Genomic DNA, 17,391 nt, shown 5'->3' with positions numbered 1-17,391 from the left:
TCAGAGAACCCACCAGCGCCGGTGTGGGAGCCGCTGGGGCCATACCTGGCTGGCGTAGAAGTGCCCGATGATCTTCACGATGACCTGCTCGTTCTCGTCAGGGGTCTGGTCCCGCGGCACCACCACCTCTGCCGCCGTCAGGTTCTGCAGCTCGTTGACCTGCAGGGAAGGGGCAGAGACCACCCCGTCGCGCCGTGCCAGAAGGACGAGCCCCTCCGGGAAATCCCAGCCAGGCCACCGGGAAATCTGTCGCTGGGATGTCCCCCGGCACTGGCATGAAGCAGCCACCCTCCCAGGGATGTCCCCTCTCCAAGGGCGTTCCCATCCCCACCCAAGCATTGCTTCTGCTTACGGTTTTGCCCCCTTTGCCGATGACCCTGCCCGCGGCCGAGGCAGGGACCCGGATGTGCGTCTCCAGCTTCACTTCTTCCTTCGGTCCAAAGAAGTTTTCCTCCTTCAGCTTCCCATAAATCCTGCCTTGCGCCTGCGGAGGGGAGGGAGCACGGAGTCAGGCGCCGTCCGAGATGTCCTACCCCCGCGTGTCCCCACCGGCTCAGTGAGTCTTCACCCCTGGCACCCGGGATGCGACGGCATCCCATGAAATCCCAGTTCCTTGGGGTTTCAAACCAGCTCAGCCCCTGGAAGAGCCGATGCTGGGTTTACCCAGCCGCAGAGTGGGGGGCTCAAAATTGGGGTCACCACCCTGCTCCTCCCTTCCCGGCTCCGCAGGGCGGCGGTGAGGGACACCCCGAATTCCCCGCGGTGACGGCAGCGCAGGGGGAACCTTGAACTGAGCTTCCGGAGGGCCCGTGATGACAACCATGCGCACTTTGGAGTCCGGCGTCTCTGGAGGGGCAATCTGGAGGGGGGAGAGAGACGGCGGCTGCGGCAGGGACCGGCACAGGCAGGGAAGCGGCCGTTCCCTCCCTCCCCTGAGCCGCAGGATTGGGCCCCCCAGCCCGACCGCCTGGGCTTTTCAGGTGGTTTTCCCAGCCAGAATGGCAGCCGTTCAGTGGGTGCTGGCAGAGGGGGGTCCCCATGGGGCAATCCTACCTTGATAGAGGCACTTGCGAACCGGGAGAGCTGCTTGATGTGCTGGCCCTTCTTGCCGATGATGGCACCGACGGCCTGCGCGGGGATGAAGACGTGCACGGTCTCCTGCTCCGGAGGCTGCAGGTACAGTGTCACCGTTCAGGGTACAGTGTCACCACCCGATCGGGGCTCCAAGTTCCCCGCCAAGTGATGCCCACACCTCTCCCAGGGGTGCAGGGCTGAGCCAGCACCAGACCCCGTGGGGTCTGAGCACCTTCTCAATTGCATTTGCAATAGTTTAAAACACCAGATCCCGCACCCACGGTGGACCTGACCTGGCTGCTGACAGCACAGGATGCTGAAGGCATAACCCTGACCATCGCAAGGGTCTTCTCCACGCAGGGGAGATCCCCGAGCTGGAAGCTGGAGCAGTTGCAGCTGCTGGGTGTTCACGTACCATGAAGGAGCTGTACGGCGCGGCCCCGGAGACGCTGCTCGGCGGAGGAGGTACTGCGTTGGAGGAGGCAGGGAAGAGGCCAACCGCAGCCAGGTTAAGGCCAGGGATGAGGTGAGATTGCAACTGAGGGTGAGAGGAGAGAAGTGCTCAGTGCTTTTATCGGGGCACCCTCCTAGAGAGCTCCCATCAGCCGAGACGCAGGGCAGGACCGAACCCCACTCACGCTCATGGCGGCCACGTCGTTCTCGTAGGCTTCCCTCACTTTCTTCATGATCTCCTGCTCCGCTTTGCAGCAGTTCTCGATGGAGCCCTTCACCGTGATGGTCCTTTCAGGGTTGTACAGAGTCAGGTCCTGCAAGCTGATGGGAAAGCCAGCGTCAGTGCCGAGACCCTGCGCTGCCCGACCAGCGCTACGCCGGGTCCTCTGGCCCTTCTGATGGGTGATATTGGGGTACCAGGGACATGGGGTGCCACTGCCACCATGTACTGGGACTGCCTGGTCCCAGTCAGAGCAGGGACCAGCATCATGGTTGGCACTGGGAAGTCCACTCTGCCTTCATCCAAAAACATGGCTTAAGAGTAAAACCCCAGTCCTGGCCATCAAACCAGCCAGTTCTGAGCTCTGCAGCCCTGAAGGGATGGGGAGGGGACACCGAAGGGACGGGGAGGGGACACCGAAGGGACGGGGACGGGAATACAGAAAATATAAAGCCCAGATTTTTTAAGAGAGCTTTGGGGAGTAAAGCACCCATGCCACAGGCTGGTTTCTCAGCTGATGGGCAGGCATCTCTGCCCGCCCATCACATCACCCGTCTCCTCCTCATCTTCCCCATCCACCCCAGCCTGAGGAAGGTCTGCCACGGTTTCCCCAAAGGGAGCGAGGAGCCTTACGACGAGATGGTGATTTTTGTCTCCGTGTCCTGCTCTACTTTCTTCAAGTTTCGCCCTTCTTTGCCGATCAGGCGCCCCACAAAGTTGTTATGGGCCAAGATTTTCAGAGGCACTTCATCAGCTCTTGAGAGAGGAATGGGGAAAAAAACATGAAGGGTTATTGCAGCCAGAAGAGGAGGGATTTGGTACAGAGGGATGGAGAAAGCTCAAGTCCCTTTGCTTGGAGTCTCTGGGTCCCCCAAACCAAAGCTCCTGCACGCATGGGAGCATCACACAGCTCCGGGTGTTAGGATGGTACCGTGGCCCAGTGAAGACCCCCAGATGGGATACGCGTGCACAGAAAGGCAGGAGAAAACCTTACGTCTTGGTGTCCTTCGCCTCCTTCTGCATGATCTCCAAAATCATCTTGCAGGCGGCGGAGCAGCCCTCGGGGGTGGAGTGGATGCTGATGGCTTTCTCTGCGGCTCCCGCGTTTTCTTTCCGGTGCACGTCGATCCTGCAAGCATGGGATGGGAGCTGGGGCAGGGGAAGCGGCTCTGCGGCTTCCCGGCAGCATGAGCCACGAACCGCCTGGAGCTCACGCTCAACTGTAAGGTTATATGCACCCAGGGAAGGCAAGAGGAGTTAATTCTGGGCTCGATACTCAACATGGACGCAGCAGCTAGAAGCTCAAATCACAGAAATCCAAATAAGGCATCAGCATCTATTTATTTTAAGCAACAGGAGTGATTAAGTGGTGGAACAAGCACGTGCCTGGGGGACGGGATGGGCTGTCCATCACTTCACGTCTTAGATAAAGCCTTCCTTGGGGGACAAGAGCTGCAGCCAACATAAGCTCAGGGGCCAAATGCAAGAGCAGGCGGGTGAAGCTCAACAAGCTTGTGCTAAATGGAGACCGGCTGAAGCAGTGACCTCCCCACGCGCCTGCTCAGATCCCATCCCAGCCAGGGCGGCCCCAGCAAAGGGAGACACATGGGGAAGTGCAGCCAGAAAGCCTGGCTGGGGAAGGGCACGGGAAGGTGGCTCTTGGACGCACTGCCCTACACGGCGGCAGAGCTGGAGGGGCCTCAAATAGCCCGTTCTCCAAAAAAAATCCCGCCTCGTATATCACTGCGGACCACTCGGCTCAACAAGGTGCAAAGCGGCTCGTGGGAGAACGGACTCACTTGGACTGCGTCTGCTTGGTGATGTTCCTGATGGTGGCCCCTTCCTTGCCGATGATGGCACCCACGTACTGGGTGGGCACCAGGAGGCGGAGGGGGATATCCACCGGCTGCTGCTTGACCGGTGCCCCCGCGGTGACGGGGGAGCCCTGCCTGGCCGCACCGCGTGCCCCGAAGCCGCCCCGCCGCCCGTTCTCCGGCCCTTGCATGGACTGCTCGTCGGGGATGTAGGAGACCTTCAGCGCGTGGTTCTCCAGCTGGTGCCCATTCAGCTTCATGATGGCTCTGGAAGGGGAGAAGGGGTTGGGGTGGGGGGTCCCTCCTGGCACACTCCCACACCGAGCGGCAGCGCATCAGCATCAGCTCGGCCCAAAACGTGCCAAGTCCTCCCTGGCGTAACGCCTGGCGAGGAAGCACTGGGAGGGGGGAAAGGAGACATCACCGACGCCGTGGGGACCTGGCAGGACTTTCCACCCAGCCTGGATGAGCCAAAGTATTTTACAGGGAACCTCTCCAAGCACCCAGGGGAGGGGACAGGAGCGATGGGTGCAGGACAGGAACGTGCAGGGAGCGATTCCCACGTCTCCTCCGCCTTATGATTTTTGGCTGATATTTGAAATCCCTCTCCTGGCGGGACTTCAGCGGCTGCAAGAGCTGAAAGCTGTCGATAGATGGGGCTGGCAGCAAGAGCAAAGCGACGGCTTTGGCCGCTGCTCTCCACAGCTCCTTCAAACCTCCCTGGCTTTCTACAGAGAAAACCAAAACTGCAGCTCTCCAGAAAGTGGTCAGTGACTCAACTCTTGCAAAAAAAAAAAAAAAAACCACCCAAAAAACCCTAAAACTAACTGAACAGAGACTTTCCCTGCTAGCAGCCTCGTCCCTGCAGGACGCGAAGGGACCAGAGAAAGGTGGTCGATGAAGCACCACGCATCCCCGGAGGAAGAAAAAGCAGGGGAGAAGGGCTGCGGATCTGAGATCACAACTATTTGCACAAAACACTTTTGCTGAGTGCTTCCCGGTAAAAGAAACCCAGAATATTTCACCTTACAGGGTGCAAAGCGCAGGGCTGGTATGGATGGACAAGGGAGAGGAGGACAAGCCGGGAGCATTCCCTTTGCCGGGCTCCACGGCCGGACCCTGCCCCACATTATTACAGAGAGTAAAACAAGACCGCAGTTCCCCCATGAAGGTTTGCCACGGCCGCGCACGCGACCACAGCAAATTCACAGCGGCCACGGGTTTGACAGCTGAAGTATTATCAGCCAGGTGGCCATTTGGAAGCTGGCGCTTTGGCAGAGTGACCACAGACAACGTCCCCAGGGACGGCAGCGCAGCCGCGGTGGCCACATTTGAGACGTGCTCGCCCCGGTGACGGAAACCTTCCCGGATAAAAACCTATCAATCAATCCCTGCACCCCTCCAGGCTGCCCTCCAAGGAAAGTGCTGATCCCGTCCCTTTTCCAGCTTTCCAGAGCCTTTAGTTGGGGCAAAAGGGAAGCAAAATAAATGGCAGTGAAAACCCAATTAATTCTCCATTTGCATTTAGTGCAAAGCCTGATCTTCCCCGGGCAGGATGGGGAATGGAGCTGCAAGTCCTGCAGGGACACGGCCATCAGCCAGAGAGGACACGTGTTGCCCGACGTCTACCAGCTCCTATAATATTTGGCCTCATTATTACTTTTTCTGGAGACATAACTCCTGAAATCATGTAAGCACAAGAAAGTCTCTACTTTTCCTTGAGCAAAAAGTTATGTTTTTACTCTCTGAACTGCAGAGAAAAGCCTAAAAACATGGATATCCTCTGAAGGGCTTTCATCTCAAGGTGAAGGAAAAGAAATCAGGGTTCTAGGGGGTTTCCTCAAAGATTTGCTGCATTTTTAGCTAAAATTTAGGAATTCTGGGGTAATCTGACTCCCAGCACTGGAAATCCTGTTTTCTGCAAGCAGGGAAGGGGCCGGAGCCGCAGCAGGGAGGGCAGCCCGAGCTCCTGGGGACGTGGGGCACTTACTGCCTGGTCTGCTCCCGGTTGGCGTAGGTGACGTTGACAACGGCAGTCTCACTGTCCGTGTTCACTGTGAGCAAAAGAGGCAGAAATTAGAGAGGCAGCGCGAACGCCAAGGACCTCAAAAAGCAGAGAGTCCCTGCTCGGACAAGGCCCCCCTCGGACGAGTCCCCGCCGGGCTCCCCAGGGATTTGCAAACATTTTTCTCCCGCGAGGGAGAAGAGAGTCCAAGGGCTCAGGCCACGCTGGGACTCATCCTGGGCAGCACGGACCCTCCTGCCTTATTTAAGGACCCCAATATGTCACTGTGCTCTGCAGCAAAGCCACCAAAGCCAATTCCATCCTGCCATCCCTCGCCAGAGCCCAGGGACGGACCCAGGAGCTCCTCCAAGCCCTTCTTTCCATTTCTAGGAGGGTTATGGTAACTCTACTCTCATTAAACATCCCGGGGGCAATATTAAACGTCCTGTCTCAACTGATCGTCATTAGAGGCCGAGATAAAATCTGCCGAGCGTAGACAGATAGTCCCTGGCCAGCCTCGAGAGAGCACCCTGCACCCTCCCTCGAAGCGGCTGCCGGCGGGTACCCACGGGTGCGGTGGGAACAATGCCGACCTGGCACCCGATGCAGGGACTCCCGCATGTGCTGCCCAAAGCCACCGCACGGGACTCATCTTTTAGCAATAGGGAACAAAAAATAGCCCCAGCAACCAGGCTGAGACTTCTTGACATCTTTAGCCGTGGTTTCTGCTGACAAAGGAAAACCACGTGTCCGTCCTCACCCTCCTCCTCCCCAAAAATAGCTGGGGCAGAAAATATCTTAAATACAGCTTCTTTTTTCAGTCCTACCTTGCTCGCAGTTTTCTACGGTGCCGTACTGGGCTAGCAAACCATCCAGAACCTGGAAAAGGGAGAAAAAAAACCCAAACAACGAACACTTTACACTGGGACCATCAGGACAGACCAGGGAAATATAATCAATCAATAAAGGCAGCTTTCTAGTCATTAAGATTTCACAAGCAATTAGACGAAGGAAGCTCCTGCCTGCCCCAGGATGCTGGACCAAGGGGCTTTGGAGCCAGCTGGGGCTGGGGGGAAGAGTCAGGGAAAAGTCCCAGCAGTCAGCAGGGAGAAAGGATCCATTTTGTTTCTTATACAATAGATAAATCATATAACCCTGTTATTAATGGGGATTTTGTTGATGTAGCTTACATTGCTTCTACCAGTTGAATTTACTCCTGTAATGGAAGAAGAGTAACCTACGTGGATGCAAGGATCTAGTATAATTAGACCCAATTAATAACAAAGAAAAGGATAAATCAACTTTAATCCCAAGTACAGAAACCTGGGGGGGAATTAGTCCTTAAATCTGATCTACGCTTCTCCACTTGCTCCTCTTACCTCCCATCGCAGCTGGGGTGGGATGTTTCGGATTTGAATTTTCCGGCTCCTGAAATAAATGAAAAGCAATTAAAAAGCAGATTTGGTGTCCGCCACGCGGCCGTCTTGCGTTGAACTGTTGCATGTTGATGTATCTAATCGAGCTTTGCATTTCCATACGCTGCCGGGGTTTCTGATGGCTTTTGGCTAATTACACCCAGCCCCGTCAGTGCTGGATTGACACCGGGAGCTTCACCGAGAACGAGATGCCAAAATCCCTCCCGACCCTTTGGCACTGGCTGGAGCCCTAACGTGGGCACGGCTGGAAAGGCAGAGACTTTCGCCAGATTAAATAGAAGGATTTGAACGCAAAAAGGGAGCCGTGCGTTCACGTAACCTGCCCTCCCTGCACCAAGGGACGACCCTCGGGATGCCACCAACCACCGGCTGGAGCATCACCGCCACATCCAAAAACCCAGTCGAATTTTAACCGGGGAGATCAAGGCGCAGGCATCCCAGCTCCACCACCCAAGATGGTCTCAGGCTGCTTCTCCACTCCCGTTTTTTGGCTCTTCCTAACCTCGCTTTTCCCAAAATAGAAACTCTTTTTTTAATTCTGATGCCAAATTTACCCCGGGGGGGTGCCGTCCCTGCCGCCCACCCCTCACCCTGCAGCTGCCGCAGACAGCTGAGAGCAGCCGCGGGCTTGTCTGGCACCGGCGTGCAGCCACTGCGGCCGCTGGCACCCCGAAGTGCTGCTGGACACCCCAAGAGCCCCCGCCTAAAGGCAATGACACCTTTAGGTGCCCAACGCTTTGAAGGATGCAGCTTTGTGGGTGTGACCCATATGTGAAGGGTGCCAACCCCCCACGGATGGCTGGTCCCCCCCCGTTGGCCTCCGTTTCTTAGGAATAACCAAAACCACTGAATTTTAAGATGCCTAAAGAAAAGGAAGATAAATGCCACGACCGTGGCAGGCAGCTTGGCGCTCACAGCACTATATCAAGTAAATACTCTCAGACTTGCTCATCACAGATCCGGGCTTCAAATTCAAAGTATTTACGAATGCGTGAAATAATCCAAAAAATGAGAGAAAATGAGATTCCAGATCCTTATCTTCTAATTACACAACTTCAGAAGGTGGCTCTGCTCATTTGTCAATGAGAAGAAATCGTCTCAGCATGAACCGGCCCAAAGCGATCGGTAGGATGAGCCACACAGGTAAGGATTCCTCCTCAGCCCCTTCATCCTGCGAGGTAAAAGCAGCTGCCTCGAGCATCCCCTCCGATCCGTGCTGCCGATGCAAACCCACACACATCAAAACCCCAAAAGGGCTGTCTGGATCAGTTGGTTTCAAACAAAACCAGAACTGATGTTTCCCAAAGTCACCAAAGATTTCCCGAAGCTTCAGAGCAGAAGGATGGGATGGCCAGATTTGGGGCTGCTCTTCCCTCTAAAAGTCGAAATGAAGCACAAAAAAAATAAGATTTTCAGTGCTCCCACCAGCTCAGCCACCGGGAAGGCTCCGAAACACCAAGTGTTGTCGCTACTACAAATGCAAACTGGGTGGATGGGGAAAAAGAAACCAACTCAACCCTTAAAATTGCGGGGGGCTGCGGGAAGCAAAGGGAGGGGAGCATGCTCTGAAACCAGACCTCTCGCTTATCCGCATCCCAAAATGAATGGGAGAGAGATTAAGAAATTCAGAATGCAAAGAATGTCACAGTCCAGGGAGGGTCAAAAGGATTTGAAGGGATAGAGGAAACCCCGTGGGTCTCCCACTGCCCACCCCGGCCACAGAAACTTCTCCAGATAGCTACAAGCATCTGCACGGGCAGAGCATGTGTTCTGCACATACGTGACCAGAATCAAACGTGCTATGGAGAGAAAAGAGCCATTTATGCCCTCCCATCATAATTCTGCTGGTGGCATCTCATTTTCTCCACCTAAAAAAAAAATAATAATAATAAAAAAAAGAGAATCGGATCTCCTTTGCCGAGCTTGCCGGAGCGCCTGCCCGGGCAGAGCATCGCCCGCATCCGCGCCAGCCGGGCCAGGCGAGGGGGCTGCTCTGCGCCTCACCGGGGCCGCTGCGCTTTTATTAATATGTTAATTAACCGGTAATTCCTCCCGTCGCGACCAGGCCACCGGGATTATTTGCCGTTCCTAACGGCCTCCATCGCTGATGGATATTAAATCCCCACGAGGCCACGCTCGGAGGGAGAGATGGGTCTTTTATCAGCCCAAGCGGGTGAGCTGCGCAAAGCAGAGCAGGATCCCACGAAACCCCAGAATGAGATGGCACTCGCAATACTTGACTCCTGGCCCATCTCCATCGGTGCCCATCCTGCCCTGGGGAGGGTGGAAAGCTCCCCCTCCGATGAGCAGCCCCTGCTTGAATCTGGCTCCGTCCGAGCACTCGGCAGCAGCCGCGGTTAGAATTACAGAGGAAGTCATGAATAAATAAACCCCGCTATGTGCTTTGCTAGAAGCGGGTCCCGCCGTATTTAAATCCTCGTCGTGAAATGACACTCTGCAATGCCGAACGCGACAGCCCGGTTCTGCCCGCTCCCACCTCCGCGCCGAGCAGAGCTTTTTACTCCAAATAAATAACTCCGCAAGACGGCGATTCCCCGGCTTTTTATTCATGATGTGCCAAAGGCGGGAGCTCCTCCCTCCCACGCCGCTGAAGGGCTCTCGCAACCTCCGCTCGCCCAACCTCGGCTGCCAGCCGGGACTGGTGCTCGTGCCCCTCGGGTGGGCAGGAGCCACGGACCAGCCCCGGCATCTCCAGCCCGCGGGAGAAGGCAACAGCTCTGCCGGACGCTGCGCACCTTATGCCGAAGGCAGGAGCCTCGCAGATCCTTGGGGTGAGCTGGAGCGGACTGATCGACCTGGTAAAAAAATGTCTATCTGCAGATCTATCCAGATTTCTGCCCACATGCTGGTGGGGTTTTTTTTTATTTAAAAAGAAAAAAGAAAAAAAATTGGGAGTGGAGAGAGGAGGGCAAAGAGCTGCAGGGCTGTAAGGGGAGAGGAACCACGGGTCCCAGGGATGGATCCCAGCATCGCCTTCCTCCTGCTCCGTGCCGACAGTGCTATTTGTGATAACGGGATTTTAGCATCCCACTGCATCCATCCTTCAGCCCACAAAAACCTGCCAATGCGCCCGGCAGCCCCGTGCAGATCTGCTGGCTCTCCTGCAGAGCCGGGAGGTAAAGTGAGACCTTTGAAATCTCTCGACGCTCTCAGTAAACCCTCCCCAGCCGTGGGTTGGGCTCACCGGGAAAAAAAACCACCCACCCTGATGCAACGAGGCTGTAACAGGAGGCTGCGATGGGACCCACATTACGAAGCCACACCACAGATGAGCACCTTGGGTCAGTCCCTCATTAACCACAAGCAGTGGAAGCACCGAGATCTGCTCCATCAAAAGCCTTCCTCGGGTTTTCCTTCAGCCAGCTCTTTAAAGAGCTCAACACACCAACAGGTTAAACTTCGCTGGGAGGAAAAGCAAAGAGACAAAGTGCCACGGAGAGTCCTGCAATATCCAGGTACCACGGAGATTTCTCACCCTCTCGCGCTGTGCCCATCGATACCGTGCGGGTCAAACCCAACGTGCACCAGGAGGAACCTCTTCTCCAGAAGGGAGAAACTGAGGTGAAACAGGAAAAAGTGGCAGCAAAGGAAAGCCCCGTTCATTCAGAAAACACCCACTGCTGGTCTTGGACAGCCCCGGAGCCAGCTGGAAACCGCTCTGTGTCCCAAACGCACCCAGAGCCCTCCCAGCCCACACGGCATCGCTGGCTCTCGGTGCCGCGTCGGCAGCCACATCCTCGGAGCCGCGCAGCCTCAGGTACCCACGGCACATCGGCAGCACGAACGGACCGGGACCTGCTGCAACCTCCCCAGAAAACCCTGATCACCCAGGCAGGCAGAATCATCATTAAGAATCCCAAATTATGTTTTGGGGTTGTTTTTTTTTTGTTTTGGCTTTTAATTTTTAAATCTCACTGGGAACCATCCACGCACAGATTCAGCCATGAGGATCCCTCTTCTCTCACTCTTGGACGCATCCCCAGAGATTGCCTTCGAGAGGGTGGCCAGAGCCTCCCGCTTAATTAAGAATCTGCTGGTAATTCCCCGGAGTGGACTGGCACGGTGGCGGCGGTGGCAGGGACCCAAGAAAGGGGCACTAGCTAGTTAGGAGCAGGCAGCCTGGCCAGGGGCCAGCGGGAGGCTGGGGCTGGCCGCCACGAGCCGGAGCCGACAGCAAAGCAGCGCTGGCGCAGCCCAGCCTCACTCAAGGGTTCCCCTCCCTTTTGCACGAGCCCCGCATGGTGTTTTCGAGGGCAATGCTTTGGGGAGGGGAAGGGCCGCTCCTCGCCCCATCACCAGCACAGGCACGTCCCTGCCTCCGGTGAGGAGCCCCAGCGAGACTTGCTGTCACCTCCTCCCAGTAAAGTTTTGGCCACAGGGCCCACCCGAGACAAGAGCTGCTCTCTCCCAGCCCGAAAAACCTGGAGAGGCGTTCGGAGAGGAGCATCGCTGCGCCCACAGCCACTGAGCGGGTCGGCAGCGGAGCTTGGGATAAAACCCGCATCTCCCCATCGCACCCCGTGGATGTGCCTCCTTCCCCTGCCCGCGGCACACGGAGCCTCGCGGCGCAGGCAGGGGCTCGCCGCAGGACTGGGGTTATTTTACCAACAGGATTCAGCCCTGAGCATCACCGGCAGCACAGAGGCAGCTGGAGGGATCGTGCGGTGGGCGCAGGGAAGGAGAGGAGGACAGAGGGTGCAGGATGCTCAGGTCACCCCGACTGTTGTCTTCGGAGCGTTTAGCCCCAAGCAACGTTCCCTGTGATCTGCAGGTAACGGACACCCGCTACTGCCTGAGTGACCGGAGCACGATGCTCTACTGGGCTCATCTTTAGGGGGCAACGACAACCCCCTGTGAGGTTACCTCCACGAGTGAAACGGCCCCACGGCGTGGCTATTTCCAGCGCAGCCAGCCCCAGGGATTTCCTTCCTCTTCCCCCACTAGTCCAGGTTTTGTCCTGACAACTTGATTTCTCTTTAGCCCCAAAGCAAGGGGCTGATTTAGTGAATGACTGCTAGAGAAAGAGCCAACCCCGAGCACCCCGGCAGGAGCTGCTGGTCCTCTGCCCCCCATCTCTCTGCGTCAGGGTGCCAACAGCAGCCGATCAGGCTCTGCAGCCACATCGGAGCCACACAGACACCAGACACACTTTCTGTGGGATGCTGGCTACAGCATCTCTCTTCTATCCAACACCTCCTGGACCTTCTCTGTCCCCCACCACGTACTTCTCAAAGCAGAGGTGACTAACAGCACCAAGACGCTGACGGACCAAGCGCTGACGGCAGAGTACGGCCAAGCTCTGGGCTCTCCCCGATCCCAAGCACCGACCCCGTCCTGGCCATCTCCTACCGAAACCATTTATGCCGCTCCTAGGGGCAGGAGGACGGCCAAAGCTAGAGACATGGGGGGACCTACTAGAACTGAACAACATTAACGATGGCTTTTCAATCAAATGCAAATGTTATGCAAATTTGGGGGCTGAAAACACAGTGCATCCCTGATTCAATTAACAGCATTTCATTTATCTAGTTAGGCTTTGATTCAGGAAAGCACTTAATCCTGTGCTTAATGTGTTGTTGTTGTTGTTTTTTAATGTTTTAAACATTTTTAAATAGGAAAATGTGGTTGCTAAGACACAAACGTTGCCAGGGGGACTCGGAGAAAAGTTGTAGCTGAAATTACTTGCTTTTCCCTTATAAATTGATAGGCTTTCAATTTGCCAGCATCTCCGCGAAGCAGGAATATTATCCCTATACTCCCTTCATTGACAAGGAAACAGAAGCACAAAAAAGGAGGTACCTGCTGGAAGCCCAAGCAGATCCCACCACACCTCTGAGCACAACCCAGCTCGGATGGGATCAGCCTCCAGGTTTCAGCCACTTCACCTGTGATTTGCCATCTTTCGTGTTGCCCTCCAAGCCAACCCATCTCTCGGCTTCCCCACGTGCCGGTCGGTTGTTGTACTATTTAACCCACCAACACGTGGACTTCTCAGCAGGACCAGGCACGCAAGGTCCTCGCTGGAAGCACTCACACACTGGCAAGGCAGCAAAAAACCACATACCAAATTCACCAGATGATACTCGAGCAAGGCCAGCGATCCTAATTCCCTCCTCAAATGCAGCATTACTAAAGTTTGAGTCATACTTAAGCAGAGACAGATATTTGAATTTTTTTCTGAATCCAGACCTCCTGACCCAGCTCCTCACGGAGGTGCAGCAGGTCCGGGTTGAACTTTCGGAGCCTTTGTGATTTGGAAGAAAAACCTCAACGTGGGAATGGGGAGGAACCACGGAAAAGTCTTCCCCCGAGTTTGCAAAAAGCCTAAAACCAGAGCTCTGAGATTTGGAGGCATCGCATTTGTTTTGAGCATTAACGCTGCAATGTCAAACACCAAGAATATTCAGTTTGAGCATATAAGTAAAAAAACGCAGATCTGAGTTAGCATTTCCTCAAGGTTGGGGAGTGAGCCCTAAATTAAGGACATTTTTTACAGCACTGAATTTTTCTGCAAGAGTTAAGGTCATCACTGCCCTCTCCTGGCCATGCCGCTCCCCATCACTGGTCCCCCCACTGCAGCATTGCCCAGGCCCCCTGTACCCCTCTTGTGCCCCTTGCTTCAAAGCCAAAAAGTGGTGAACGCTGAAGCTGCTGGTTGAGGTGGGCTTGGACTACGACCTGGGCTGTGATATGGGGCAGGGCAGGGCAGGCCAGGCATAGTCCCACAGAGCAAGAAAAGAAGTGGTAGAACCCTATCAAAAAGCCCCCAAATGTGCTACAATTGCGCGGGATCCAGGAGGGATGGAATGGGAAAGGAGAAGAGTATCCCATTTCTTGTCCTGGAAAGGGACCCAGCTTGCAGCCTGCTCAGGAAACACCAATTTAAACAATGACTTTCTGTATCTCCCATAAATAAAAAGCAAAGGTCTCCTAGAGAACCATCCCACTGCCTCCAAAACACCTTCTCCCACCAGACCTCAACTTAATGTCATCAGTGCAACAAACTCTAACTTAACTCTTACATTCTAAGCCCCTTTCTTCTAAAAGCATCTTGTGTTATTTCGAGCTGCTATCTTCCTTCCTCCCAACCCCAGTGACCTGCTTGCTCGCATATCCTAAATCTTCACAAAGAAACAACTTCTCTATAAACCACACACCAGTGAAAAGCCTCTGTGGCCACAGTGGTTGCCGTCTACTGGGGGACCTGGCCAAGGCAAGAGAGCAACTTTGCAACAGCAAAGCCGGAGCTGCAGGGTGGCTGACGGGAAAGAGATTTGGGGGTGGAATAAAAGGAAGAGGAGGTTGAGAAAGAAATATGCAAATATGTATAATGACAAGATTAAACCAGCAGTAGCAGAAAGAAAAGCAGAGAGAAAACCGGGCTCATCCTTCAAAGAGAAACGATCCAAGAGGCCCCTCCTGAGGAGATCAGGCCAAGCCAACAAAGACATTTGGCTTCTTGCAGTTGGAGTGCCCAGAAGTGAACCGGCCATGGAATTTGAGAAACACGGACACGTCCTCCACGCAAGAGTCTCATACAGACCCACTCGCCTTGGCTAGCAGTTATCTCTGGCAAGCAAGCATGACATGATTAATCCCTTCCATCAATCATCTCAGCAACCAGAATTTGATCTTGGGCTAATAAATCTGTCTAATTGGTTTCTCCCCATTAGCTCTTTTTTGGAACCGCTTTGTACACGGAGAAGCACGCCTAATAATTGATGAGATTTTTTTCAGGGAGCTGCCGAGAATGAGAAGTTGTCCATGAGCATCCCTTTGAAAGCCTCGGAGAACTCATTCCTGTTTTTAGAAGAGCTCCTGCACCTCAGGTGCAGAAGGAAGGGACTGGTTGATGCCCAGAGCTGGGAAAAATGCTCTGTCTTATATTTCCTCCTCTATTAAACTGCTGTGCTGCCTTTCCACTCCTCATTTTCCCCACTGATCCCAGGTAGATGGTGCTGGCACGGAGCGCACACCATATCCCCCCAGCTCAGTGCCAACCTCTGAGAGGAGTCAATACCTCCGTGCTTCAAAAGATGCAAGAAATCTCAAAGAAATCTCAAAAGCCCTTATCCTCAACTTGCCCAGAGGAAGACTCTAATCATCCCCCAGACTTCTGCAGTTAGTCCTTGCCAAAGTCAATACATCAAGTATCTGTGGACAGGACAAGTTTAACCGTAAGTAATAGAGAGGAAAGATGGATGAGTTTTATACAATGCATCCATTTTGCATTATCTTTCCATTCTAATTTGCTGGCGAGTTGCCACATATTGAAAGGCTCTTTCTGATGCTCTGAACGTGTCCCAAAGACAAGCCCAGCTAAACTCGGTGGGTTCCCACAACCAGCAACCCAACCCCAAACCTCGACGGGACACGCTGCCTTGGACAAACAGGTGGCAGATAACACACCAGGTCCCTCCCAGCCACCTTCAGCCGCGGGGCAGCTCGGTCCCGCTGTGACCCAGCAGCCAGCGAGACACGTTGAGGGATTGTCATTCCCTAAGAAAAATCTAAAATTTCAATTCTCAAACTGACCTTAATCAAACCTGACCCTCCAGCTGGCCCTGGCTGGCCTATGAACACGCCAACAAATGTGATGTTTAAAGGCAAATTTTCTTGCAGACCAGTACATGTGGAGGGGTGACAGAAGTGGGACTTGTTCCTCGCCCCATCTTTTACCCGTGGACCTCGAAGCACTTCCAAGACCATCACTTCAGAGCACGGCGCAATGCAACAAACTCTAAGGCAGCCGGGCAAGGGAGCACGCAGCGTCATCTGCATGTCCTCAAAGCGTCGAAGGGAGCACTGCCAACTGCGCGTGGCTGTTAGCTTCCCTCCACCCCTGATGCTGATATAAAACCTGAATAAAAGCACAAACGAGATAAAGTATATTCCGCATTTTGGTGCATTCTGCACATTTCAGAGCATCTTCCTTCACCCACCAGGGCCAACTTTGAATAGAAAAGGTCCTAAGCGTGGATTCTCACTCAGCCACCTCCCTCCAGGAGCTACGACATCAGCCGCCAACGCAAGAGATGTCTCAGTCCACCAGGTCTTTGCCATCTTTCCCCAAATCCAACAACGCATAAAATAAAAGCCCGGATGGTGTGAAACCCACAGCATGGTCACACCAACTCCCGCTCTTCATTACTGCCTTCGTTAGGGTGCCGGGGATGGGGTTTCAGCAGGCAGCTGGGTGCCACCCGTGAACCCCTCGCCCACTTCTCCTTGCCACGAGAGGGCACCTCTGCCCTCCTCCAGTGCCCAGGACGCACTTCTAACTGGTTTCCAGTGGCTCTGATGGTGCTATGGGCTGGGGGATGCTTTGAGATGAGTTCAGGCTTCGCAAAGCAGCCAAGCGAAGCTTCGGGCAGCTCCCACCCAGTCAGCGTCGGTGGGAACCCCAAACCCCGTCAGCACATGCTTTCGGGTGGGTCATAGACCACTCTAATTTCTCAATAATTAAGCATCATTACCAGGGTGATTGACAGGTGTCACTCAGATACATTTAATATAATTTTGCCTGTAGAAAGTGGCCAGGGGCATCTTTTTATTCTGTATGTCCAGCCCCGTTGGACAGTGGGGTATTGGCCTCTTACTGGAGATCTTACAAACTCCGCAGGCTCGGAGCACTTCGAGCAGGGGAAATAAGGAAGGATTCATTAAGGCTGAGTGGAGCTGCAAGGATTCAGGGCCCCCGACAACTCCAGATGCACGAGCACATGCCAACGCCAGTGCGAGAAAGGAAGAGGAAACAAAACTGCTTGTGACTTCTGAGGGTTTTTCTGATTGAGGTCTGTGTCGGGGAGGGGAGGGGAGGAGGATGAGGCGGCAGCGCGAGGACAGGCGGCTTTGAGAGCTGCTCCGCTGCGACGTTACAGTGCCGGAGAGCGGCACGGTGCCGCAGACCCTCATGCCCAGCAGGTACAGATTTGTCAGATAAGACTGGATCAAAAATCGATATAACAGAGTGTCCCTGCGGGGCTCTGTGCCAGTGGCACCGAGCCTGTTTTAAGCCAAATCAGGTTGAACCAGTGCAGCGATTGCACGCAGACAAGCCCTCCGAGATCAAGGCGGACTCGTAAAGGGAGAATCCAGAAGTTACAATGGATTATACTGTCTTATGAACTTAATTCAAGGGTGGAGACCCTTTTGCCAAAACTCAAGTTAAAACCCGTGATGACGTATTCAGACCTGCCAGCCCTCCCAGTTCGGGTGGGAAGGTGGCGGGGGGGTTCAGACCTCCAGCAGCCCGGGCCGTGAGCAGCACCCATCGCGTCGGGCACATATCCCAGCCCAGATCCCAGACAGGAGCTCCCAAAGTCCCTTCTTGCCCTGGCACCAGCATTGGCGGGTCCGGGCAAGGAC

The 17,391-nt window shown here is 54.6% G+C and overlaps 1 protein-coding gene across 2 annotated transcripts in view; it reads right to left on the bottom strand.

The window, feature by feature from the left end:
* Positions 1–17,391, bottom strand: part of IGF2BP1 (insulin like growth factor 2 mRNA binding protein 1) — a 38,262-nt gene that overhangs the window by 9,005 nt on the left and 11,866 nt on the right. For both annotated transcript variants that reach the window (XR_012046124.1, XM_072886102.1), the window contains exons 3-14: positions 6,946–6,994; positions 6,394–6,445; positions 5,552–5,615; positions 3,547–3,828; positions 2,742–2,876; positions 2,381–2,503; positions 1,713–1,848; positions 1,490–1,612; positions 1,054–1,170; positions 785–859; positions 353–484; positions 46–159 (exon numbers count right to left, since the gene is read on the bottom strand). Coding sequence is in view for 1 of the 2 variants with exons in the window: in XM_072886102.1 (XP_072742203.1) it covers positions 46–159; positions 353–484; positions 785–859; positions 1,054–1,170; positions 1,490–1,612; positions 1,713–1,848; positions 2,381–2,503; positions 2,742–2,876; positions 3,547–3,828; positions 5,552–5,615; positions 6,394–6,445; positions 6,946–6,994 (1,402 nt within the window). In the remaining variant the exon portion in view is untranslated. The remainder of the gene's footprint in view (positions 1–45; positions 160–352; positions 485–784; positions 860–1,053; positions 1,171–1,489; positions 1,613–1,712; positions 1,849–2,380; positions 2,504–2,741; positions 2,877–3,546; positions 3,829–5,551; positions 5,616–6,393; positions 6,446–6,945; positions 6,995–17,391) is intronic.

Source organism: Ciconia boyciana, chromosome 22 (genome assembly GCF_034638445.1).
Source record: "Ciconia boyciana chromosome 22, ASM3463844v1, whole genome shotgun sequence".
Taxonomy (NCBI): Eukaryota; Metazoa; Chordata; class Aves; order Ciconiiformes; family Ciconiidae; genus Ciconia; species Ciconia boyciana.
This window is presented reverse-complemented; position numbering and strand designations above follow the sequence as displayed.